This window comes from Glycine soja, chromosome 11, assembly GCF_004193775.1.
Source record: "Glycine soja cultivar W05 chromosome 11, ASM419377v2, whole genome shotgun sequence".
In the NCBI taxonomy this organism is placed as follows: domain Eukaryota; kingdom Viridiplantae; phylum Streptophyta; class Magnoliopsida; order Fabales; family Fabaceae; genus Glycine; species Glycine soja.
In genome coordinates, this window is record NC_041012.1 from 10973655 (window position 1) to 10997823 (window position 24169).

General features: G+C 34.9%; 3 protein-coding genes across 4 annotated transcripts; 1 reads left to right on the forward strand and 2 right to left on the reverse strand.

Annotated features, from left to right (window-relative positions):
* Positions 1 to 857: 857 nt before the first annotated feature.
* Positions 858 to 2577, reverse strand: LOC114377422 (60S ribosomal protein L23A-like). Its single transcript, XM_028335917.1, has 4 exons — positions 2472 to 2577; positions 2337 to 2383; positions 1774 to 2131; positions 858 to 1169 (listed from the first exon to the last, which is right to left on the reverse strand). Exons 2-4 carry the CDS (start codon positions 2347 to 2349, stop codon positions 1085 to 1087), a joined length of 456 nt encoding a protein of 151 aa, XP_028191718.1. The 5' UTR covers positions 2350 to 2383; positions 2472 to 2577; the 3' UTR covers positions 858 to 1084.
* A 2004-nt stretch (positions 2578 to 4581) lies between these two features.
* Positions 4582 to 17257, forward strand: LOC114377438 (UDP-galactose/UDP-glucose transporter 5B-like). The gene is made up of 11 exons (XM_028335940.1): positions 4582 to 4863; positions 5307 to 5420; positions 5563 to 5655; positions 5772 to 5837; positions 14315 to 14413; positions 14988 to 15067; positions 15527 to 15639; positions 15818 to 15906; positions 16072 to 16158; positions 16250 to 16318; positions 16529 to 17257. Exons 1-11 carry the CDS (start codon positions 4729 to 4731, stop codon positions 16649 to 16651), a joined length of 1068 nt encoding a protein of 355 aa, XP_028191741.1. The 5' UTR covers positions 4582 to 4728; the 3' UTR covers positions 16652 to 17257.
* A 5094-nt stretch (positions 17258 to 22351) lies between these two features.
* LOC114375670 (DNA repair protein RAD51 homolog 4-like) lies at positions 22352 to 24159 on the reverse strand. 2 transcript variants are annotated; one of them, XM_028333522.1, is made up of 3 exons: positions 23876 to 24159; positions 23659 to 23774; positions 22352 to 23154 (listed from the first exon to the last, which is right to left on the reverse strand). In XM_028333522.1, exons 1-3 carry the CDS (start codon positions 24101 to 24103, stop codon positions 23028 to 23030), a joined length of 471 nt encoding a protein of 156 aa, XP_028189323.1. In that variant the 5' UTR covers positions 24104 to 24159; the 3' UTR covers positions 22352 to 23027. The 2 variants fall into 2 exon arrangements, with proteins under 2 accessions (XP_028189323.1, XP_028189322.1); XM_028333521.1 differs by having other exon boundaries at positions 22352 to 23172; positions 23876 to 24157.
* Positions 24160 to 24169: the final 10 nt, after the last annotated feature.

The following is a 24169-nucleotide window of genomic DNA, read 5'->3' on the forward strand; positions in this document are numbered from 1 at the left end:
TGATCAACATGAAACAAGGATGAGTATCGGGACACTCCTTTATAAGCTCAATGGCACTCTTGAAATCTGACTCAACTATGAACTCCTTGAAACCACGATTTCAAGCAAGCTGCAAGCCAAGATAAATTGCCCAAAGTTCAGCTGCCAAAACAAAACAGCAAACAACATCCGCAGCCAAGGAAAATAAAACCGATCCAGCGTGATCAGGAAGTGCAGTTCAGATTGAAAAGACAAATAACACCTAAAATACTCTGCCTAAATTTTCATTTAATGAACTCACAAAAAAGTAGTATGTATTTTCTCTTGTGGACTATTTATTTAACAATTGTAATACATATCCTCATCTATATTAAACTTGTTTTACTTTGTTTACAGAATATTTACCTGCTCTTTCCTTTATATAAATCATATTAAAGTCAATTTAGATCGGAAAAAAATTGTCTCATACGTTTCATCTAGGTGGCAATATTAAATGAAATGAGATAAAAATATAAATTTTATTCTATTTTACTTTATTTTATCTCTTTCCATCAATCCAAATACAAAATTTGACACGGATAAAAAACAAATTTTCGACATTTGATCTTTCAAAACCCTTCACATGATCTTTCAAAATTTACGACATTTGATCATTTACATGATAACCAACTGGGAACTTTCTCCGAGACTTCACAGTTGCTGAACTCTAATTTGCTCTCTAAATTGCTGAGCGTACAACTTGAATTAAGAGTTATCCCATTTTAAGTTGGCTAGCGTGTTTTTTAAGATTATATATATATATACACACACACACCAGATTCTGCACAATTTCGCTTAATGCCACAGCGATTTAAGCAAATATGCAATTAGCATCGGTACACTCATCAACCTCACATTCCGTGTAGCATAATCACTAATTAGAAAATTTTAACATGATCATTCCAATCATCAATTTAAACAACTCTCTAGTCAAAATTGAAACACGAGGTCTGCTTAGTGTCAACGGAACCAAAACATACAAAATAACAAAACACAAAATATAGAACCTATCATTTTTTTAAAAAGTTTCCGCCAAGAATAACCATAGAACTGCCTAGGTACTACCTTAGATAATCCCAATCTTGTTTGCCACATCCAATGCATCGTAATCAGGGGTCAACCGGACATAAGCCTTCTTGGTTCCATCAGGCCTGCAACAGAATTCAAATTTAGAAATTGCAGCAGAAAATACCTCATTGAACTAAACCATATATATTTCTACAACTTCACTGTAAAGCGGCATCTCAAACCAATTCCAGGCAGTACAAATATTCAATCTCTATTCTCTAATAGAAACATTCATAGGATTCCCTAATTTCCTAGGAATCCAAGTTGAAAAATACAGATATATCCAAAATTCCACAAGCGAGATTGTCACCCCTAGACATAGTACTCTAAATTATTAACTCATTAGAGTGAATATTGTACCAAACCACTACCAATTCACACACCAGTGATTAAACAACAAAACAAACAAAACAGAGAACAGGAACACCCCATGATGTATATTTAAAGGCAAAAAAAAAAAGAAGCTACAGAGTACAGACAGGACTACATATTAATTACATGTGACATCATGTATCAACATAACATGGTGTTCAGAAAGGATAGTACAACATCAAATTCACAACATCAACAACACCTTATCACACTAGCTGAAAACGGAATTCACTACCACCCATCAAATTTCATCAGCAATAATGCATTATGAAACCATTACTATCAAAACTGAATAGTCATTAAATAGTTGCTCACCTGATCAAGGTGTTAACTTTCTTGGCCTGGATGTCATACATTTTCTTCACGGCATCCTTGATCTTCTTCTTGTCGGCACGCAGGTCGACAATGAAAACCAAAGTGTTGTTGTCCTCAATCTTCTTCATGGCGGATTCAGTGGTCAGAGGGTATTTCAGGATCTGATAATGATCAAGCTTATTTCTTGGAGGCGCGCTAATGCGAGGGTACTTGGGGTTCCTATCCTTCTTCAATGTCCTCGGTCTGTGGAAAGTGACAGAAGTTCGGATCTTCTTTGCCTTCTTCTTAAAGGTAGCACCAGACTTAACTGCCTTAGCAGTCTTCAAGGCCTGTGCCTTTGGGTCGTTCTTCTTATCAACTGCACACACACAAAGAAAAAAACCCTCACTCAAGTCGCACACAGCAAAAACCAAAACCAGCCTAATAATTTTCACACACCATAATCTTCTCCCTAATTACACATCTTCTTCCTAAACATGCTTAATTCCAATACTATTGAAAAAATAACCACTGAATTTAAATTTTGTGCAACTAATTTTTTAAAGTGAGGAACACGAACATACCTTTAGGAGCCATTGAAGAAACTCTACCTGTCGAATGTTCCCAATTCCTGAAATTAAAAAGAAAATTAGAAATCTGAAACCATCAACGGCTTCAACTAAGCAATTAGCGTAGAGTGACGATGCACAGTCACAAACCTGCGCAGAGGGAGAAGCCGGCTCTAGGGTTTTCTGATTTGGGTTATGGAGTTTATATACGAGATGTAACAAAAATGACCAAAATATCCCAAACTATGTTTTAAAAATGGACCCTGACTAGGCTGGTCCATTTAAGATGTTAGGGAGATGCTAGGTGCACCCAGCAACTTTTATGAATGGACAATTTTGCCCTTTAATAAAAAATTATAAAAAGCCCCCCCTCTCCGGAAGAAACTTTTCTGCTGCTGCTCATTCCTTCCGCGAAGCTTGTTCTCCCTTCTCCGCGAACTGCTTCTTCTTCTCCGGCAAGGCAAGCGCGAACCTCGTCTTCTTCTTCTCCGCGAACGAGGTTAGTCTCCCTAACTCCCCTTTGCTTGTATGATACAACATTGTTATAGCTTGTAGCAGTGGAACCTTAGGATAGTTACCTTAGGATAGTAACCTTAGGGTAGAAGACGAGAGGAGAGGACGCCGGAAAAAATGGGGAAAGGAGGCTGACGGCGGAGACTTCCGGAAGACCCGTTAGGGGTTCTTCCGGAAGTTCCGGAAGAACATTTTCCGGAAAGTTTCCGGAAGAAGGGTTCTTCCGGAAGTAACCAAACGTCTTCCGGAAGAACACTTCTTCCGGAAGACTCCCGGAAAAACCTCTTCCGGGAACTTTCGGAAGAAGTGGTTCATCCGGAAGAATTCCGGAAGACGCGCACTTCCGGAAGAACTTTCAAATTTTCGGAAGACCTTTCCGGAAGAACCCCTTCTTCCGGAAATGGTTTTTTTTTGTGTTTTTTTTTTAAATTTTTTAAACAGAAATTGTTTTGTTTTTTTTTAAATGAATTATTTTATTTATTTTGGTTATTTTGTTTTTTAGATTTTATGAAAAATGATGTTTGGGTTTTTGATGTCATATTTTTTTTATAATTTAAATTGTGTATTTTTACTAAATATTAATTTGTAAATTAATTTTTTTTATAAAAGTAGTTGTGTTTGTTTATTGTTTATTGTTTATTTTTTTAAATTAGTGTTTTTTCTTTAAAAATGAAGTTGTCTATTTTTATAATTAAAGTTGTGTGTTTTGGAAGTTCCGGAAGAAGTGCTTCCGGAAGTGTTTTTCGGAAGCACTTCTTCCGGAATAGGCCTCAGTAACTTCCAGAATAAGGTCTTCCGGAAGTGTTTTCCGGAAACACTTCTTCCGGAAAAGGTCTTAGTGCCTAAAATTTCTTCCGGATACACATTTTTTTACTACTTTTCTTCTCTAAAAACTAGCCGGAAAAGAAAAAAAATACCCATAAAAGCGTACCTCCGACAAAATAGGAAGAACAGCCACTAACAAAACTTCAAATACCGAACACGGGACCACCGAATCTCTAAATACTTCACGGGACCACCAATGGAAACTGCAAAAGGGACCACCGAAAGAACACCAAGCAACCGGAAGAAACAAAGCAGAAGAAAGCGAAAGGCAGTAAAAAGAAGCGAAGAAAGCGAAAGCGCAGTAGAAAGAAGCGTTTACGCGTTAATTTAAAGAAAATTACACAAGGGCAAAATCGTCATTACATACGCATTAAATATTATTTTATTTTTACTTATTATTATAAAATGAAAATTCTTATTTCGTTACATACGTTCACTAATTATTTAATTATTTATGTATAATAATATTAATTATTTTATAATTTAGTTTATCCATTAAAAGTAAATTATATTATCAAATATTTTTTTTTAAAAAAAAATTTAAGTTCCGGAAGAAGGTTCTTCCGGAAACTTCCAGATGACGTTCTTCCGGACGTAGTTTGTGGGTACTTCCGGAATTCACAAATTCTTCTTCCGGAAGAAGTTTTTTTCCGGAAACTTACCGGAAAAGCTTTTTCCGAAAAGTTTACGAAAATACTTCTTCCGGAAGAAGAATTATTGAAGGGCAATTTTGCCACTTCACTGTTTGCTGGGTGCCCCAGCAATAATGCTGGGTGCACGTAGCAACTCCCAAGATGTTATTGGGCTGAGTTTTAAAAACCCATCAGGAGGTGTTGACTGGCCCATGTTCAATCAAGAGTGAATATGCGAGTGCCGTTGCTGTCTCCCGAGAATGGTGAATGCTGACGTGGCGGGCCAATTCCATTTTCTCGCATGAAACAACTAACAGAAAAAAAGAACAATGAGGCAACAAAGAGAACCCGTGAGCAACGACTCTGAGGCGCGCCGTGTCTAATCCGACGTTGTTTTTGGTGGTGTTATATGTCAGTGTGGTGCTCGTGTTTGGGACATGGCGGAAACAACCTCTGCTTCTGTTTCTTCTCCCACTGCGGGTGATTCGAATTGGAGAGAGAACAAGTTGTGGAAAGGCACATTTGCTGTCGCAGGAATCATGCTCACCCTCGTTACCTATGGTGTTTTGCAGGTTTATAAGCCCAAAGCTTTTTTCGTTTTTCTTAGAATCCCAGGATCTCCTTATCTTTGCTAGTTAAAACTAATTCTAATTACATGTTTTGTGTGTGTGTGTGTGTTTTCATTTTTATTTTTTAGTAATTTTTCCCTGTTGGTCTTTCAGTAGTGGTTCTAACTAGAAAACCATAGCTGCTATTATTTGGGAACAAATTCACATTAATAAGTTGGTTATCGATCCTCTTTGTTGAAGTGTTCTTAATTTCTTAGTCTTAGTTATCACTTGATGCTTATTTAGCTGTTTATGATGGGATGCTTATAGATTAACTAAACTAGCATCTAGTTAGGTATGTGGGGAAAGCTATTAGCTAACATGAATTTGGATGATGCCAAAGCCCTATCTGATAATCCTACTATTGCCCTATACTGACAACTTGTGTTTGTGTTTGTTTCTTTTAGGAAAAGATCATGAGAGTTCCTTATGGGGTGAACAAGGACTACTTCAAATATTCTCTTTTTCTTGTTTTCTGCAATCGCATCACCACGTCTGCTGTTTCAGCTGGTGCTTTACTGGTAAGCGCTTGATATATGGGAAAGTACTGTGGTTACCAAACATTTTAGTGTTTGACATTGCAGCCTTCCCTATCTTCTGACTGCAATGCCTTTGCTAATCCAGAATTTTCCTAGAATTTATCATTTTCAATCTTTCTCATAGGCAAGTAAAAAGGCATTGGATCCTGTAGCTCCTATTTATAAGTACTGCCTTGTGTCGGTATCAAACATACTCACCACAAGTTGTCAGTATGAGGTAAGTTGCATACTTTCTGTGTCTATACATTGTTCATTATAAGTTGTTATTACTAATTTACTATTGGCTGTCAGTTAATACCCATTTTTTTTTTGGAATCATGTTTCTTATTCCAGGCCCTCAAATATGTTAGTTTCCCTGTTCAGACTCTTGCAAAGTGTGCTAAAATGATACCAGTTATGGTAAGGCAAAATTTAATAGTGTGCTCGATTATATAAATTTCTTTTATTTTGATATTATGATTACTGGCTGATTGCAATATTCATTACCTTCATTATTGATATGTATTCATATATTTATTTGTAGTGTATAATTCATCTTCTTAGCTATTGTTGCTTCTGTTGATGAAGAATGGTAGTAATTACATTGTATTGTTCCTTAACACTGAATGTTTCATGCACTATCTTTCTCTCATCCCACAATCATTTGTGATTGGCATCATTAATAGCCACTTCCCTTTTTAACGGAACAAATCCATTAAGAGGAAAAAAATGTAACTTGGAGGTAGAATTTTGTGGCTTCATCCTCATTCTGAAATTTTGGTTAAACATTCTTTTCAAATTGGTCAATGCTTGGCCTGATTCTCTCCTCTCTCTCAAGTAAATGCTCTTACTTTTTTTCCTTCAAATTTTATTCTACATTAGGGTCGGCACATTTTAAAGGTGATAATCCTATACTTGTTTTTCGGTCTTCAAGAGAAAGGGTGAGAAAGAAGGAAATTTCGTACTTTTGGGAGTTACTAACAAATTTACCATGACAAACAAAAATGATATATTCTCTATACTTTGCTTTTGAATATGGCTTTAGAAAATGAATAATTAGGTGATTTTAAAGTGGCTGCAGTCTATCCTCGAAGGAGAATTTTGTTAGGACTGAAGAGTGGAGATGTGGTGTGTGGTTATAAACATGCCATTGTTTCTTTGATAAGCATGCCATTGTTTCTTTGATATGCATGACAAGATGATTTTTATGTAGTTTTTATAATATAGATTTTAGTCGACTATTTTGGTTTAGATTAGATAAGGCTTTGTTCTTGTTGTTTGATTTTGGTTTAGATAAAAGTAATTATGGTTGAAGTAGATAAACTATAATATGGGTTTGGAATGTTCTGAAGGATTTTTTTAACAAGTTGGTTATCATTTATGCATGTAAAAGGGCATGCTATGTGTGAAATGAGATGCAACTTCTATTTTCCATTTTAATATTATTCCAAGGACTTTTAACTTGTGTTCTTGTAAAGTAAATGTATTGATACTTAGTGGATTCTGGGTTGTCTAGTAGAATGTCCTATCCTGCTAGCCATATTTTTATCTTTTTCCATCATCCATACTTCTTGAAGCCTAGATCTACAAAAGTTGCGAGTGAGAGAGACATCGAGAGAGAGAGAGTGAGAAAGCAAGAGAGAGTGATAGAGCAAACCAGTGGGTGAGAGTCAGGTCTAGGAATGAGAGGCGGGAAGTGAGGTTTAGAAAGGATCCCCGGCATAACCATGTCGACAGCAACCAAAGTAGGCAACCCAAACACTCACGTGACAACTGGAGAGACAGAGCAGACATCTCAACCTTTTACTTCACGCGGTTCCTCGATGACGTAACGGAGAAAGATCTATGGGTGCAGTTCAAAAGGTGGGGGGATGTCCGAGAGATCTTCATCTCCAAACAACAGAACAGAGTAGGAAAGAGGTATGGCTTTGTGAGGTTTAGAGGGGTCTCAAACGTCCGGGCTTTGGAAAGGCAGTTGGATAACATCATAATAGGAAGCCTGAAATTATATGTGAATATCCCAAGGTATGATAGGGGGAGGAGAAATTATGCTCATCGAATTATGGAGCATGGTACCCAGACGAATGTGCGTAGGCAAGGAATGACAGCACCCCCTCAAATACATGCACAACACTGGAAAGCCACGATGACGTACGCCCAAGCTTTGTGCTCAAACAGGGCAAAATCAAGGCCAAAGCAATACTCGCATGACGTCGGTGCTGGTAGATATGGGTCTCTGATGAGAATCCTGAAACTGGCCAAATACAGGCTAAAGGCCCAAGGGGAGAAGGATGAAGGCCCAAGGGGAGAAGGATGAAGGCCAGAGGTAGAGACACTATCAAGACTATTAATTGTTGCTGAAGGCCCAAACTAATTTAAAGGCCCAAGTTAAATATGTTTTTAGTTATAATTTTTATTTATTGTAATTTTGGCCCAAACTGTTTAGAAGGTCCATGTCTATTTTTATCTTTTTGTTCAGATGCACTATAAGTATTGGTTTTTATTTTCAATAAAGAAAACTTTTGGCATTTTCATAAAATTGGGTGAGAGTTTCTCTCTAGGTTCCTTGTTGAACCAATTATCAGACTTATCAAGGTAATCCTTGTGGCGTCTACCCTGACTTATCTTCCTTCACCGGAAGTGGCGTCTACCCTGACTTATCTTCCTTCACTGGAAGTGGCGTCATTCAAAAACTCTACAGTCTGTATCAAGCGATCTGCTCCTAGTCAGGTTCACATATACCAGATGATGTGAACCTGACTAGGAGCGGATCGCTTGATACATGCTGTAGAGTTTTTGGATGACGCCACTTCTAGTGAAGGAAGATAAGTTAGGGTAGACGCCACTTCTGGTGAAGGAAGATAAGTCAGGGTAGACGCCACAAGGATTACCTTGATAAGTCTGATAATTGGTTCAACAAGGAACCTAGAGAGAAACTCTCAACCAATTTTATGAAAATGCCAAAAGTTTTCTTTATTGAAAATAAAAACCAATACTTATAGTGTATCTGAACAAAAAGATAAAAATAGACATGGACTTTCTAAACAGTTTGGGCCAAAATTACAATAAATAAAAATTATAACTAAAAACATATTTAACTTGGGCCTTCAGCAACAATTAATAGTCTTGATAGTGTCTCTACCTCTGGCCTTCATCCTTCTCCACTTGGGCCTTCATCCTTCTCCACTTGGGCCTTTAGCCTGTATTTGGCCAGTTTTAGGATTCTCATCAGTCTCACTCGTCACTCTATCTGGACATCAAGACAACGACCAAATCATGGTTTTCGGATGCATGGGTGGGTCGCGTGAAGAATATGACAAGCTTCGACAAAGCTGAAGAAGAAATAACATGGGAGATTGGTGGCGAGGTCGTGCCTAAGTACCTCGGCGATGACGGCGTATTGCTTCTCGGTCTCTCCGACACTAGGGCAGAGGACTTAGCTAATGTAGAAAAGACACATGGGACGACGTTGTTTTATTCATTGGAGAAATGGCATCCAGGGATCAGAATGGGTCATCGATTGGTATGGCTCCTATGCTGGGGCATTCCGCTAGCGGCATGGGACATGGAGCACATCCGCAAGGTCGTCGCCGCGGTAGGAGACCTGGTGGAGGTAGATGATGATGTCGAGGAGCTGCGTCATTTAGATAGGGCGAGGGTATTAGTTTGGACCTCACGGAAGCCCACTCTCCATCACAAGGTGAATCTTCATATTGGCGACGAGGTGTTCCCGGTTGAAATAGAGGAGGAGATAACGAGCGACATCAGGAGATGCCACTGCCAAGCTTGCGGTTGTATCGGCTTCTCCGACGAGGAGATTATCTCCTCTGATGACGACAAGGATGAGATTCACGCCGCGACAATCCTATCGGCAGAGGATCCAAACAACAGCTCGTCGGAAGACCACGGCGGAATCCACACCACCATCGCCACGTCGAGCCCAGAATCCGACAAACCACCCGACGGACCTCTACCCATTGCTACAACCAATGGGTATAAACCAGCGGGTAATAACCCAGATGCGAAGACCAATGGCACGGATAACCAAGTTTCACTGCCATTAATGGAAGCCCCAAATGGGAATGTAGTTGACACACTTTCCCTAAGGAGGACAGACCAAACATGCATGGAGGAGGAAAGCTCTATAGTACAGCTACGGTGCAGTGTAGGAGGCAGGGAGACGCATGGCGTGGCAGGAGGCGTTTCTCAGATGGTTAAGGTTGATCTTCAGCAGAGTCAACAGCCCAATATGACCGTTGGATGGGAAGGTAATCAGCTGGCAATGACTGAAGCAACACGTGGCATGCAGGCCTTTTCCTTTCTTGAAAAAGACTCACATTTTAAAAGCCCCAATATGGACACTCAACCCCGTGAAAAAGACTATTGGCCGTTGAACATAGACCTTCATAGTCACACCCCCTCTTTACTAATACCTCTGTCCAACCAAAGCCCAATAAGCCCATCTCATAACAAAATTAAAACCCCTGGAACTCTTAAGGTCTATTCAAAAGGAACATGGTGCAGAAAGAAAAAAGGCTTGCTCAACACATGCACGAATTTAACGGAGGAAGGCATGAATGTAAGGATCCAACAGCAACATGAAACAACTCCTGGGCTAAACCATAGGCCCATCATTGGACATGAAGTACCTAATTCCGACACAGAGACAAACTATGAAATGAACCCGCAACCAAAGAATAACGAAGACATTACAGAGCATTTTCAGCAAGCTAAACAGCAATGGGAAATGGCGCAGGAGCTGGGGGTGACAACTAACATGGGTCATGACAGCATTATTGCACGATTCTGTGACATGGAATACAGAGATAGTAAGGAGGCTGAGAAGCTGGGCAATAGGGATGGTTCCTCATGAACATCTTATCATATAATATAAGAGGATTAGGGAGGGGGGTCAAGTGGAGTGCAATCAGGAGGTTGGTGAGGAAGCACAGTGCTGATATACTATGCCTTCAAGAAACAAAAAAGGAGAAAATTGATAAAGCCATGTGTCAAGCTATATGGGGAGAGGCTGACGTGTGTTGGGAAATGCAGCCATCATTAAATACTGCAGGAGGGCTGTTGTGCTTATGGAATGGGAATCGCTTCAAGGTGGAAAGAAAGGTAACAGGCAGGGGTTTCATTCTACTGGAAGGTGTTTGGTCGCACAAAAGGTGCATATAATTAATATTTATCCACCCTGTGATGTGCAACACAGGAGAGAACTCTGGGAGTCACTCAAACAGCTCAAGAACATGAATCCAGATGGAATTTGGTGCCTAATGGGTGATTTCAATAGCATTAGAAATACATCAGAAAGGGTGGGTCTATCCCAAAGAGGGGTGGAGGACAGACACATGACTGATTTTAATGAATGGATCGCGGATCTTGAATGAGAAGAGCCACCATGCGTGGGGAGAAAGTTCACTTGGTTTAGACCAAATGGGGTTGCAAAAAGCAGATTGGACAGATCATTTGTCACAGCTGAATGGCTTAACAAATGGCCATCAAGCTCACAATTCATTCTAAATAGGAATTTTTCAGATCACTGCCCCATTCTACTCATTTCTAAGAATGTGGATTGGGGGCCTAAACCGTTTCGCATTTTTGACTGTTGGCTCCAGGAGAAATCATTCAGGGATGCGGTTTCCAATTGCTGGTCGCAGACATCAACAACGGGGTGGGGAGGTTTCGTTCTCAAAGAAAAAATTAAACAACTCAAACAGAAGCTGAAGCTGTGGCACAAGGAGCAATCTGGAGGAACTTTCAAGAAAGTCCAAGAGTTAGAGGAGGAAATAAACAAGCTGGAAATTGAGTCAGCTGAGAGGCAACTATCCCATGAAGAATGTATGAAAAGGAAAATGTTACAGCAAGACCTATGGTTAGCTGCTCAATCCCATGAGTCAATTATGAGGCAGAAAGCAAGATTGAAGTGGGTAAAGGAAGGTGACTATAATTTCCGGTATTTTCACTTGATGCGTAATTCAAATCGGAGATCCAATGCAGTAAATGGAGTGCATATTGAAGGTGTATGGGTTGATGAACCTGCCATAGTGAAAGCAGAAATATTCAGATTCTTCCAGCAGCGATATCAAGAGCCTGAACTGATTAGACCTAAACTGAACGGTGTTAGCTTCAAGAGTATTGGGCAGCAGCAAAATCAGATGCTTGTAGGATGCTTTTCTGAGGAAGAAATTAAGAGGGCAGTTTGGGAGTGTGGTAGTGAAAAGAGTCCAGGCCCGGATGGACTGAACTTCAAGTTCATCAAGCAATTTTGGCATATTCTCAAACTGGATATCATCAGATTCCTCTATGAATTTCATGCAAATGGGATATTCCCGAAAGGAGGAAACGCTTCCTTCATTGCCCTACTTCCTAAAGTGCCAGACCCTCAAAATCTGTATGAGTTCAGACCTATTTCATTAATAGGATGCGTCTACAAGATTGTGGCCAAACTTTTAGCAAACAGGTTGAAGAGAATTATGCCGGACATCATAGATGAAAGACAATCTGCTTTCGTAGCTGGAAGACAGCTGTTACATAGTGCAATTATTGCCAATGAAGTAGTGGAAGAAGCAAAAAGAAGAAAGAAATCGTGTCTAGTATTTAAAGCAGACTTTGAAAGGGCCTATGATTCTGTTTCGTGGGATTTTCTAATATACATGATGCGTAAGATGGGCTTTTGCAATAAATGGATCAAGTGGATCTAGGGCTGTCTCAAATCTGCCTCCATATCCATTTTGGTCAATGGCAGCCCTACTCCCCAATTCTCTCCGCAAAGAGGACTCAGACAAGGTGATCCGCTAGCACCTTTGTTGTTTAACATTGTAGCGGAAGCCCTAGCGGGCCTCATGAGGGAAGCAATCAACAGGAATATCTACACTGCATTTGCTGTAGGAAAAAACAGCAGCCCAGTCAGCTTTCTGCAATATGCAGATGATACTATATTTTTCGGGGAGGCCACCATTCAAAACATAAAGGCAATCAAGGCAATTCTGCGGGGATTCGAAATAGCATCTAGTCTCAAAATAAACTTCGCAAAAAGCAGCCTTATGGTTTTTGGAAAATCAGACCAGTGGACTAAAGAGGCAGCAAAATATCTGAATTGCATTAGCCTTGCCTTTCACTTATTTGGGTATCCCTATTGGGGCAAACCCAAGGCATTGTGAGCTGTGGGATCCGGTGATTAGGAAGTGTGAGAGAAAATTGTCTAGATGGAAGCAAAGACACCTATCCTTTGGGGGGAGAGTGACACTCATACAATCCACACTATCATCGATTCCAATTTATTTTCTCTCTTTTTTCAGGTTGCCTAACAAAGTACCAGAAAAACTAATCACAATTCAGCGCAAGTTTTTATGGGGTCGAGGTTTGGATCAAAGGAAGATTGCATGGGTGAAATGGGAATCAATTTGCCTCCCAAAAGAAAAAGGGGGTTTGGGGATAAAAGATGTCCGCAATTTCAACAAAGCATTACTTGGAAAATGGAAGTGGGATATGATTCACCAAGAAAAAGAGCTGTGGGTAAGAATATTGGAGTCCAAGTATGGCGGGTGGAGATCATTGGCTGAAGGAAAAAGAGGCACTAATGAGTCATTGTGGTGGCAGGATCTAATGGTGGTCACACAGGATCAGCAGCTGAATAATATGATGCAATCTGGTTTATCATGGAATGTGGGGTCGGGTGATAAAATCAAATTTTGGGAAGACTGCTGGACTGGTGAAGGAGTGGCACTAATGCAGAAATTTCCTAGGCTGTATCAAATATCTCGACAACAGCACAACCTCATACAGCAAGTGGGTAATTTCTCTGATACATCTTGGAAATGGAAGCTGTCCTGGAGAAGGCAATTATTTGATAATGAAGCTGACTCTGCATATGAATTCATGAGGCTGATCTCACAGCTGGTAATTCAGCAACAAGTACCTGATACCTGGGTATGGAAACATGAGCCTAATGGGCTTTACTCGACAAGGAGCGCATATAAACTATTGTAGGGTCATTTAGAGGGTGAAGATCAGGATGGAGCTCTTCAAGACCTATGGAAGCTAAAGATTCCTGCTAAGGCATCAATCTTTGCTTGGAGGCTAATTAAAGACCGATTACCGACTAAATCGAATCTGCATAGAAGACAAGTGGTGTTGGAAGATAGCCTCTGTTCATTTTGCAGAATTAGGGAGGAGGACGCATCCCACATATTTCTTGAATGTATTAAAATACGACCTCTATGGTGGGAATCTCAGACTTGGGTACGATCCTTGGGGGTATCTCCAATTAACACAAGACAACATTTTTTACAGCACGTACATGGGACGCCAGGTTCGAAGAGGTATAGTAGATGGAAGATTTGGTGGATAGCTCTAACTTGGTCTATATGGAAGCATAGGAATCAGATCATCTTCTAGAATGCATAGTTTAATGGAATCAAGTTGCTGGAGGTTGCTGTGTTTTTGCACTGGACGTGGATTAGAGCTATGGAGAAAGATTTTTCTATGCACTATAACCAGTGGTCTAGCAACCTAATAGATGGTTTTTGTAATTAGGAAACAAAAACCTGTGGGGCAAGCTGTTGTACTTGTTGTTGGGAATTTTGGATTGAGCAGACTGATACACAGCCTGACTCCTTATATCCAGTAGCCTATTTATAACTATAATGTATCTTTAGTACCTCTGGTACTTTTATCTAATAAAAACTACTTTCGCTGTCCAAAAAAAAAAAAAATCCATGTGTTCTTGAGTCAACCAAACCAATCCCATTCCTTTTTTTTTATGTCAAATCTTATGTACAATCTTTATGCTTATGGTTTATTCCTTCCATGTTATGATGTGGCAGGTTAATATCTAGTACCAATCTTTCTAGCACATTGAATCTTGATTCCCGCCTTTGTATATTATTTAGGTCTGGGGCACTGCCATAATGCAGAAGAGATATCGGGAAACTGACTATTTGTTGGCCTTTGTAGTAACCCTTGGCTGCTCAGTGTTCATCCTGTATCCGGTAATCATTTTTTACCCTAGTTTTTTGCTTCTTTTTCATCATTTTCTTTTCTTTGTATGTCATTCTTTTATGTTTAGAACCAACAATGAATGTCCATATGCTAAAGTGTTGGTTCTAAGAAGGCTACATGTTCTGGAAGTTCTACACTAACTCTGAAAAAGTTTTCGCATGCTTCTGTATTTAAACATACTAAAGCGAATAAAGCATGGCGCAGACTTGCTGAGTCCCATATGACAATTACAAGCCTGCTTATTCCTTTGATACATAGATCTAACTTGGGATCCAAAACTCCAAGCACACACAGATACACTTCCAAACAATTGAGTAGTTAACTGCAGACTTGCCATTGGTATTTCGACTTGCAAGTCTGACCAGAATATATTCTTATATCAACTGACAGAATCATTTCTATATCAAATGTTGTTTTTCTCATGTTCCATTGAGTAAGCATTTTGTTGCAATTGTTTTCTTAGTCTGGATTGATCATGCTGCTGAAGATACACAATAAATATTCTTGATAATCTGGAAGCCTTCTGTGATAAGCTGATGTAATGCTTGTGTGTTGTCATTGTAGGCAGGGACCGACATAAGTCCATACGGTAGAGGAAGGGAAAATACTGTTTGGGGTGTTTTGCTAATGCTTGGTTATCTTGGGTATCACCACTAAACTTAATCCCACTTCTATGACAAGTGATTTTAAGAGTTGTCCCAAAAAATAAAAAAATAAATAAAATCAGTGCTGCATTCACCCATTCTGACATGCAAGATTTTTAATCTGTCAGATTATTCTCATTGTTTTAATCTGTCAGATTATTCTCATTGTTAGGAAAAAAGCACCTTGCCTACCTATCTAACTGTTTAATACTTTCCTGCATATATTTTTCTTTTTACCACTTTCAAAGTCCACAGATTTATTATGAACAACCATTGAATAATTTCAACTACTTTTTTTTGTTGTTGATTTGTACAGAAATTGTTATTTGAAGCCACGTCATATGGTTAAAACATCATTTTGTAACACTTTGTAGTTAGTTCATTCTTGCAGATTCTTAATTGCTCAAGTTGAGATGTGCTACTCTTTCTTTAAATCATGTAGTTTTTTTTGTCTAATAGGTGTGATGGCTTTACAAGCACATTCCAAGATAAGATGTTTAAAGGCTATAACATGGAGATACATAATCAGATATTCTATACTACTTTGTCTTCTTGTATTCTTAGCCTGACAGGTGGATCACAAACAGTGAAATTTCATTCTGAACATTATATTTTTGTCATACACAGACTATTTTTTGTCTTTTCTGCAATGAGAATTTTCTTGGACAGTATGCCTACATATTTATTCTCAACTTTTTTTTTTCTTTTCCAACTTAATGGTAGGATTTGACATCTGATATTTTTGTTTAGGTCTTATTATACAAGGACATTTATTACCAGCTGTAGAGTTCGTTTATATCCATAAAGATTGCTTCTTTGACATTGCATTGCTTTCAACTGTAAGAAAACTTTGCCTTCTGTTTTAAGTCTTACAATACAGTAATTTGCTCTCCTCTGATTGTTTTAATAGTGTTTTTTCCCCTTTGTTTTATAACAGAAGTATAAAAATATCCCTTCATCTTCGATTTAACTAAAGAAGTTTATGATAATATCCACTCCCACAGGTTGCAACAGCTAGTCAATTTTTTATTTCCTACACAATTCGCACATTTGGTGCTCTAACATTTGCTACTATAATGACAACAAGACAGGTAAGTATTGTAGAGAAAAGTTAAATTTTACATTATCCTTTAAATTGTTTATCTAATAGTGTTTGTCGCATTTTATTCTATTTTTTTGCAGTTGGTAAGCATTTTGCTGTCATGTGTGTGGTTTGCCCATCCTCTTAGCTGGCAACAGTGGATTGGAGCTGTAAGACTTGCTTTTTACCTTTATTGAATATCATAATGAAATAAGTCATGTTACACTCTTCTTTCTTGTATCACACTCTTTCTCAGCCACTAAATCACAACTGGTCCCCACTTCCACTTATTTTGAACCACCATGATAGTTCACATACTAAATGTGACAATATTCTTGATGAATTTTATGAGAAGCCTATTAACACCATTAAATTATCAGGTAATTGTCTTTGGTGCAATTTATGCAAAAAGCTTCTTGAGGAAAGCACCTGAAAAGACAACCTCTGTAGAACATGTACAAAATGGAAATGGAAATTCAAATAATTTGAAGGAGAACCCATGATGGAGGCTAACTCCTTTGCTGACCTGACGCGGTGTTACCTGAAGTAATCTGGGACGGCTTCAGTTTAGTTTAGAGCTGCTGCACATTCAATTTTTCAGGTCGTGGCTAATGCATTATATGAAGGTGGTTTGACATACAGAAAGCCCCCAATTTTGTATCCCAGTCATAACATCGGAGAACTTGATTGGAGCTTAGTCCCTCATTTTTTGACTGGGGAGATCTATAATATTGATCCAAACCAAAAGAATGTTTATAAATTGAAATATGTTCAATGTGTCGCCTCAAGCATGGTGTTTCTTGCTTATCCATAAAAAGAAAAAAAAAGGAAGGTTGTTTCTTTTTCTTGTTTTAGTGTGTTTTGTTAAAGACAGCTAATTTCTAATTTCTTGGGCCATCTTTCAGTTAAATACTACAAGAGTGCGTAGAAAAACCAATTCCCTTAAATGTTAGGGGAATTTGTCCTTGAGATTTTAACCAAAGAGGAACTATTTCGGTTGACACAACAAGCTAGACCTTTTGGGTGATTCAGATATATCCTTATTGTGACCATTGTAATTGAAAATTTATATTGTTGTGTATATATCAACTTGGACCCTCACATGAGTAGATGTTTCACGCTCTCCTATTTGTACCCTTTTATTCTTTTCACACCCTTTTTTTAGACATAAATTTTGACTTCAAAAGTATTCAGCTTCCCTCCTCCCCTCTTCCATATTTTCCTCTTTGAACCCCTTTTAACCCGGTTGATGTGTTATTGTGCCCCTCTTCTTTCTCATATTCTTTTTGTTGCTCATGAAAATAACTTTTCATGTAATTTTCACTAGGTTTATGATTTTTTTGTTTAAATATCAATTGAGTTTTATAGTTTATATGCAAGTGAATTTAATAAGTTTTACATTTAGTCAAGAAATTCAAATTCATGTCCTAAACTCGAAAACAATTGTTTGAAAGGATCAAATTGAACCAAATTTAAAAAATAAAGAGTCATATTATTTTTTTAAAAAAGATAAAAGGTCAAACTGAATCTAAATAAAAAAGTCTAAAATTATATTTTAACTTTTTTTAATAATTTTTTTAGGTACTTACGTTATGCTTAGCATCATCTTATGTCGAATAAATTTGATAAGCTAGCATATTTATGTATCGAAGTCAAATAAATAAATATAGACTAAATTTTGTTCAATCATGAAAACGATTTGTGGCCAAAGTACTTTTGCATTCTTGCCCCTAATAATTTTAGAATCGAAAATGCATTTTGTATTTTATTTTTGTCAATGCTCAGTCCTTTCATTCCCCAAGTCTTCAAAAGGGTGCTAGTTGCTAATTAAGAAGAAAAACAATTGTTGAGTTCAGGGTCTCAAAGATTAGATTGCATTAATTTTGAGGAAAAATAATTAAATTAAATTAAATTATTTTTACAATACTATCAATTAGTTTTGATGGAATTATAGATTTAAGATTTAATTACTCGTTCCTATAGTTTTATCAGTTGTACCTTTTACTTCTTATAGTTTTAAAGTGGTTTTTTTAGTCCATATAATTTATATTTTAATTTTCTTTTAGTCCCTATAATTTGAAAGTGATTTTTTTAATCCTTATAATTTGTATTTTAATTTTCTTTTAGTCCCTATAATTTGAAAGTGGTCTTTTTAGTCCCTATATTTTATATTTTAATTTCCTTTTTAGTTCTTATCTTCAAAATATGAGTAATATTATCAATTACAATTAACTACAAAAATATTAATAAGTAATTTGTAACTAATTTATCATAAGATAATTTATAATAAAAAATAATTGATAATTTATAACTAATTTGTAGTTAATTATTTTTATATATTTTTTTAGTAAGGACTAAAAGGTAATTAAAATACAAATTATAGGGATTAAAAAGATCACTTTCAAATTATAGGAACTACAAGAGAATTAAAATAAACTATAAGACTAAAAATGTCACTTTTAAACTATAGGAGCTAAAAGATAATTAAAATGTAAACTATAAAATTAAAAAAATCACTTTTAACCTACTAAAAGGTACAAATCATGAAATTATAGCGACCAAATAAGTAATTTAATTTATATTTAAATATAATCTAATTTTGTTTGAATTATATTTTTTTTATGTAGTGTAAATTACTTTGGAGTGAAGATAGTTTGACATAATTTATATGTATCTTTTTTACATAAGACAATCTTCTTTGAACCAAATAAAATTACTGTATTGATGAGTCTAAATCTAACTTACTTGGTTAAATATGAGGATATTATAAACCCTCTAATATTATCTTTGATTTTCATGAATAAAAAAATATAATTACTATATGCTGTGAAAAAAAATAACTAACGTGAATGACAAAACTTCTTTTTTGAGTATTTAAAGCCTCATTGTACCTAGGGTTCTACACATTTGGTATATAAATAGTTAAAATATAAAATATAATTCCATTAAAGCATATCAAATTTAATTTTAAATTAATTTATGAAAAAGGAAAAAATACAAGGTTAAGCAAAATCATTAAAAGTTTAAATATAATTTTAAAATTCATTACCAATTTTATAAGGCTTAAATATATTTTTTTATTCATGTAATTTAACTTTTTTTTTCATTTTTGTCTCTGTAATTTTTTTTGTTTGAGTCCATGTAAAATGTATTTTCATCCTTAGACTACTTTAGATAAATTTTTTTTCATTGTTTAAAGTATTTTATTATTGTCCAAAGTGTCATTGACAATACCTTAAGAACAAAAAACAAGACAAACATATCTTATAAAATCAGATTTTTTTTTGTAGAGACAAAAATGAAAAAAAATTGATAAATGATAGGAACAAAAATGTATTTAACTCATTTTACAACACGTATCAAACTCTAAAAGAAGAAATTAAATTTAACCCGAGGTGTAATAAAAAAAGTTTTAAAATAAGTATTAATAATTCATAAATATTCTAGATGATATATTTTTAAAATATATAAATTTTAGCATTAGATATATTATTATGTTTATTTGGTAATATTTTTTGGATGTTTTTTTAATTTGATTGAATTTTAAGGTCCAGCTCATAAATAAATTGTCCTCAACTAAAATTGAATACAGTCATAAAAATAAAATTATAAAATATGAAGAAGTAATATGGCCCTTCCTCATATCTTATTTGCTATGCCTCAGTCACCTACGTGCCTTTGCTTTATTTCTCTGTTTATAGCACCAAGTGATCACATGGATATTCACAATACGATTCAATCCAATAAAAAGTCAAAACTAATAAAAAAAAATCAAAAATCGAATAAATAGAAAATTAAACAAATGAAAAATCTATTTTTTATTACTTTGGATCATATTTTATATTTTATCTTAAAAAGTATTGAATTCGATCTAAATCGACCTTGTATTACCTAGTTTATGTGATATTGAGTTCGGTCCTCTTAATTAAAGTATCGGATTTGAGTCTTACAAATGAAAATAATTGATGTAGTTTGAGATTATTTATTAATAAAATTGATAAATATTCTGTACCAATTAAATGATAAAAAAATATGAATTTATGTATATATTTTTATTTATAAAAAAATAAAATTCAATAGATACGCACATATAAAATAGTTTTACATTCACATTCAATTACAACTCATCATTTAAATAACTTTTAAGATAGTTATTATAAAATTAAAAAAATCACAAATTTACATATATTATTTGTTCTCATACATTTATTATTTATTATACCACTCATGTTTACTTTTTTTATTTCTTAGTTGTTTGAAAAATTATCACAAAACTTAACTTGTTGTGAAAAATATATTTATTTAAAGATTTTTTTATTAACTATTCGAATAAATGTATATAAATGTAACTATCAAGTGCAATTTTATTTTTAATAATATAAGAGTTATGTTATTATTAGCATCAAATATTGTAATACTTCCTTCAATGAAAACATATGCTCCCAAAATATCAAAGTGATCTTTGCTTGCATAATATGTTTTTCCTAAGGATCTAGTTTAGTAGAGTATTATGATTTTACTATGGTTTTAACAATTGACATTTCTTTAATTTAGCAATAAGATGAATATCAGATTATAACAAGCTTTTGAATAAAAACGTAAATAATACAATCCAATTTAAACCACAATTTATTGAATTGAATTGAATTTAATGGTTTTTTAAATAATCTAGATTGAACTAAACTGTTGTATATGTGAATCTAACTTCTTTTTTTTTTTACTCAACGTGTCTTGATTTAATCACAGCTTAAAGTCAAGATGATCTGTTACTATATTGCAAAACCCACATTGTCATGTGATCCAAAGCAAAACCAAATCATGATACATGATATTGGGTCTTAAACCAACGATACGGGATATGAAAATTCCTGTTTCTTTGCTTATGTTAAAATTATTAAAACAATGAATTAAAACATTAATTTCTAATAATTTAGATACTAATATGGTTCAGATAAATCGTTCATTGTTGTGAGTTAACAGTAAATTCTACATAATTTCATAAAAAAAATGTTTATACTATGAGCTTTATTTTATATACAATTTCTATATTAGTAAAATTCCATATATATGCATAAAAGAAATGTTAATTTGGCTTAGATACAGAAAATTCTTCGTTTACGTGAGTAGAATAAGATATAGGTAAGTAATGAATTACAATTTGCCTAAAAATTGAGTTTGTTTAATTTTTGTAAACCTTGAACTAGGTGAAGATTTAAAATTAATTTTACTCATACTAACCATTATATAAAACAAAACAATAGTTTTCTTTGATTAGTAAAACATTTAATAATTTAGTTAAGCTTAATGATAATAAATTTATATTAAAATTGTTAAGAGTTTAATACACATATACTAACAATATAAAATAGTTTTTTTCTTATTATTATTATAACAAAAAATGAAATAAATTTAATTTCTAATAATTTAGATGTTAAAATGTTAAAGTATATTATTTAACTCCCATGATTTTATTAAAAAAAACTATTTCGATGTCTTTTATTTTAAATTGAATTTTTATATTAATAGATTTACATATAGATATCAACTATATGAAAATAAAATTCACATGTAAAGGAAAATTTTTAATAATTTTCACGTGATAACAAAATTTTCATAGAAAGTCCTCACATGTGATAAAATAATAAATAATAATTATCAAAAAATAATTTTAGACATTTTTTTAAATCATCCCATGAGTTTTATTTTATGTTATCTATCATTTCTATGTTAATATTAGTTTCATAAAAATATGTTTAATATCTTTTAAAATAATTTAAAGCATGGGATAATTCAAAATATTTAATAACAAGCTATATCATAATAAATTAAATGCAGAAAGAAAAACAAAACAAAAGATAACACACAAAACGGGTGATAAAGATAGTTTTATATGTAACACGAATGAAAAACAAATCTAGAACTAGTATAACTTGTTATTGAAAATGTCTAAAATTATTTTGATAAATTATTGTTTATTATCTTATCACACAATCCTTTTTATGCCAAACTTTTTTTTATCACATGAAAATTATTGAAATTTTTCATTTACACGTGAAAATTGTTTTTTCTCTTTCACACATTTGATATCTGTGTAAATTTGTAAATTTATTGATATAAAAATTAAATTTAAAATAAAATACATCAAAATAGTTTTTTAAGGTTACGACAATTATTTCTACTCGAAAACAATTGTTGAGTTCAGGTTCGAGGAAAAAACAATTGAATTAAACTATTTTTACAATACTATCAACCTGTATCTAAGTATATAACTGAACTCTTATGCTTCACAAGAGTTGAGGCAGAGGCAGACAGTAGGCATGCCTAAAATAAAAATAAATGAATAAAAAAATGTCGGCGCTATATTAGATTTAAATCAGATTTCGGATCAATCTATATTGATTCACTGTCTCCATTATGTTGTTGCTAGTAAATACAGCTATTTTAGGTTTTGGATCTTCCAAATTATTCCCGCAAGAGGTCTGAACCCATTTTTTTATGAAAAGATTCATTTTCTACGTAAAAGAGAGGAAGTAGAATCAATAAAGAGTGATTTTTCGATTCATCCCTAGAATTGGATAACTCATTCAAGAAATGTTTTTGACCCAATCCGGAGGAATCAATAGAAAAAGCAAATTACTTATGGTACACCAGATCTGACTCGGTTATTGATAGAGTGAATAGATCTCTCATTTCTTAAGATATCTCTTCTGATTCAAAATCGTGGTGTAATGTGTATCTCTTAGTTCCGGTCATGAAATAGATGAAATAAACCCCAAAATGAATTTTTGTTCAAGAATGAAAGTTCAGGTCATAGAATAGATGAAATAAACCCTAAAATAGATTTTTGTTCAAGAATGAAATCTTATTAGTACTGTCCAGTTAAGTTATATTTGAACAGAACATACTCAAGATATGATTTTTGGAGAAGGAGTGGGTTCTTACCTGTGTCTCTCCAGACGAGGATGACCCAACAAGTTCAGTTAATTGCCCTTCACGTAATCCACCTCTGAGCAATGTATCAATCCTGAATTATATTTATATAGATTCAAACATTAATAGTAAGCAGTGCTACACAGACTAAACCTTATTAAGACAAATCAAACATTTCTTAAGAACTCAACATTATAATCCACAAAAGTTTTGAACACCGTAGTGAAAATAAAGGGCTATGGCACGGGTTGAAAAATAAGGAGGGGAAGGGGAGTGAAAATGGAGTGCAAAATAAAGGTTTAGACATTTGACTGTAATTTTGCTTGATAGAAAATGAGTTTCATTTCAATTCCATGAGACAAGAGTGATCAAAAATGAGTTTTATTTCAATTCCATGCTACAAGAGTGGTCAAATGAGTTGTGCATTCTATGTTCAACCCTCCCAGATTTTGTTATAACTGGTCAGTGCAATTTCATTCCAAATTTTCCAACTACTCAGCCAAATAGGCCCTATGTACATGCTGCACTAGGCTAGGAGGCTAGGCATCAGCAACATAACATTAAGTTGAAGTGAAAGTACCCTTCACATCCAGTGGACAAAACATGTTTATTACGCTGAGCATCTTCCAAGAGCTGCAAACCGTTTAGCAATGGTGGATGAAGAGCGTCTATTATTGAGATAAGCTGGTCAATTCCCTGAATAGTAATGCTCAAAGTTATTACTATTAACTAACCTAATAACAGAATATTAGCAGAGCATAAACTTAAAAAAAAAACAAGAATTAGGTAACCCTGACCTGCTTCAGGGTCTGTGAAGTGGAATGATTATCCGTAAAGTAAAGTAATGCGTCGAGATCGTGCAAATCGTGGAATCGTGAGCGTGTGTGAAAACAATGAAATCGAAAAAGAAATCGAAAAAGAAAAAAGCGGTAGAGAGAAAGGGGAACGGAACCAGAGAAAATGCCGTGGGAGACACAGAAGCTTTGAAAATTAGAGTCAATGAGTGGAAACCGAGAAAATGCCATTTTGTCTCATCATCACCCGAGAAAATACAGAACGAAAGTACTATTCAGTATTTTCAGTGTTCGAAA

Excerpts from the sequence above, each read along its gene's own strand:
- LOC114377422 (XM_028335917.1), bottom strand. Across the intron at positions 1,170-1,773 it reads AAAGTTAACACCTTGATCAG|GCCTGATGGAACCAAGAAGG; the intron begins GTGAGCAACTAT and ends ATTCTGTTGCAG.
- LOC114377438 (XM_028335940.1), top strand. The coding sequence starts at position 4,729 with ATGGCGGAAACAACCTCTGCTTCTGTTTCTTCTCCCACTGCGGGTGAT. Across the intron at positions 5,838-14,314 it reads CTAAAATGATACCAGTTATG|GTCTGGGGCACTGCCATAAT; the intron begins GTAAGGCAAAAT and ends TATATTATTTAG. Across the intron at positions 16,319-16,528 it reads GGCAACAGTGGATTGGAGCT|GTAATTGTCTTTGGTGCAAT; the intron begins GTAAGACTTGCT and ends TTAAATTATCAG.
- LOC114375670 (XM_028333521.1), bottom strand. The coding sequence starts at position 24,103 with ATGGCATTTTCTCGGTTTCCACTCATTGACTCTAATTTTCAAAGCTTC. Across the intron at positions 23,775-23,875 it reads CTTCACAGACCCTGAAGCAG|GGAATTGACCAGCTTATCTC; the intron begins GTCAGGGTTACC and ends ATTACTATTCAG. Across the intron at positions 23,173-23,658 it reads TTGTCCACTGGATGTGAAGG|GATTGATACATTGCTCAGAG; the intron begins GTACTTTCACTT and ends AATATAATTCAG.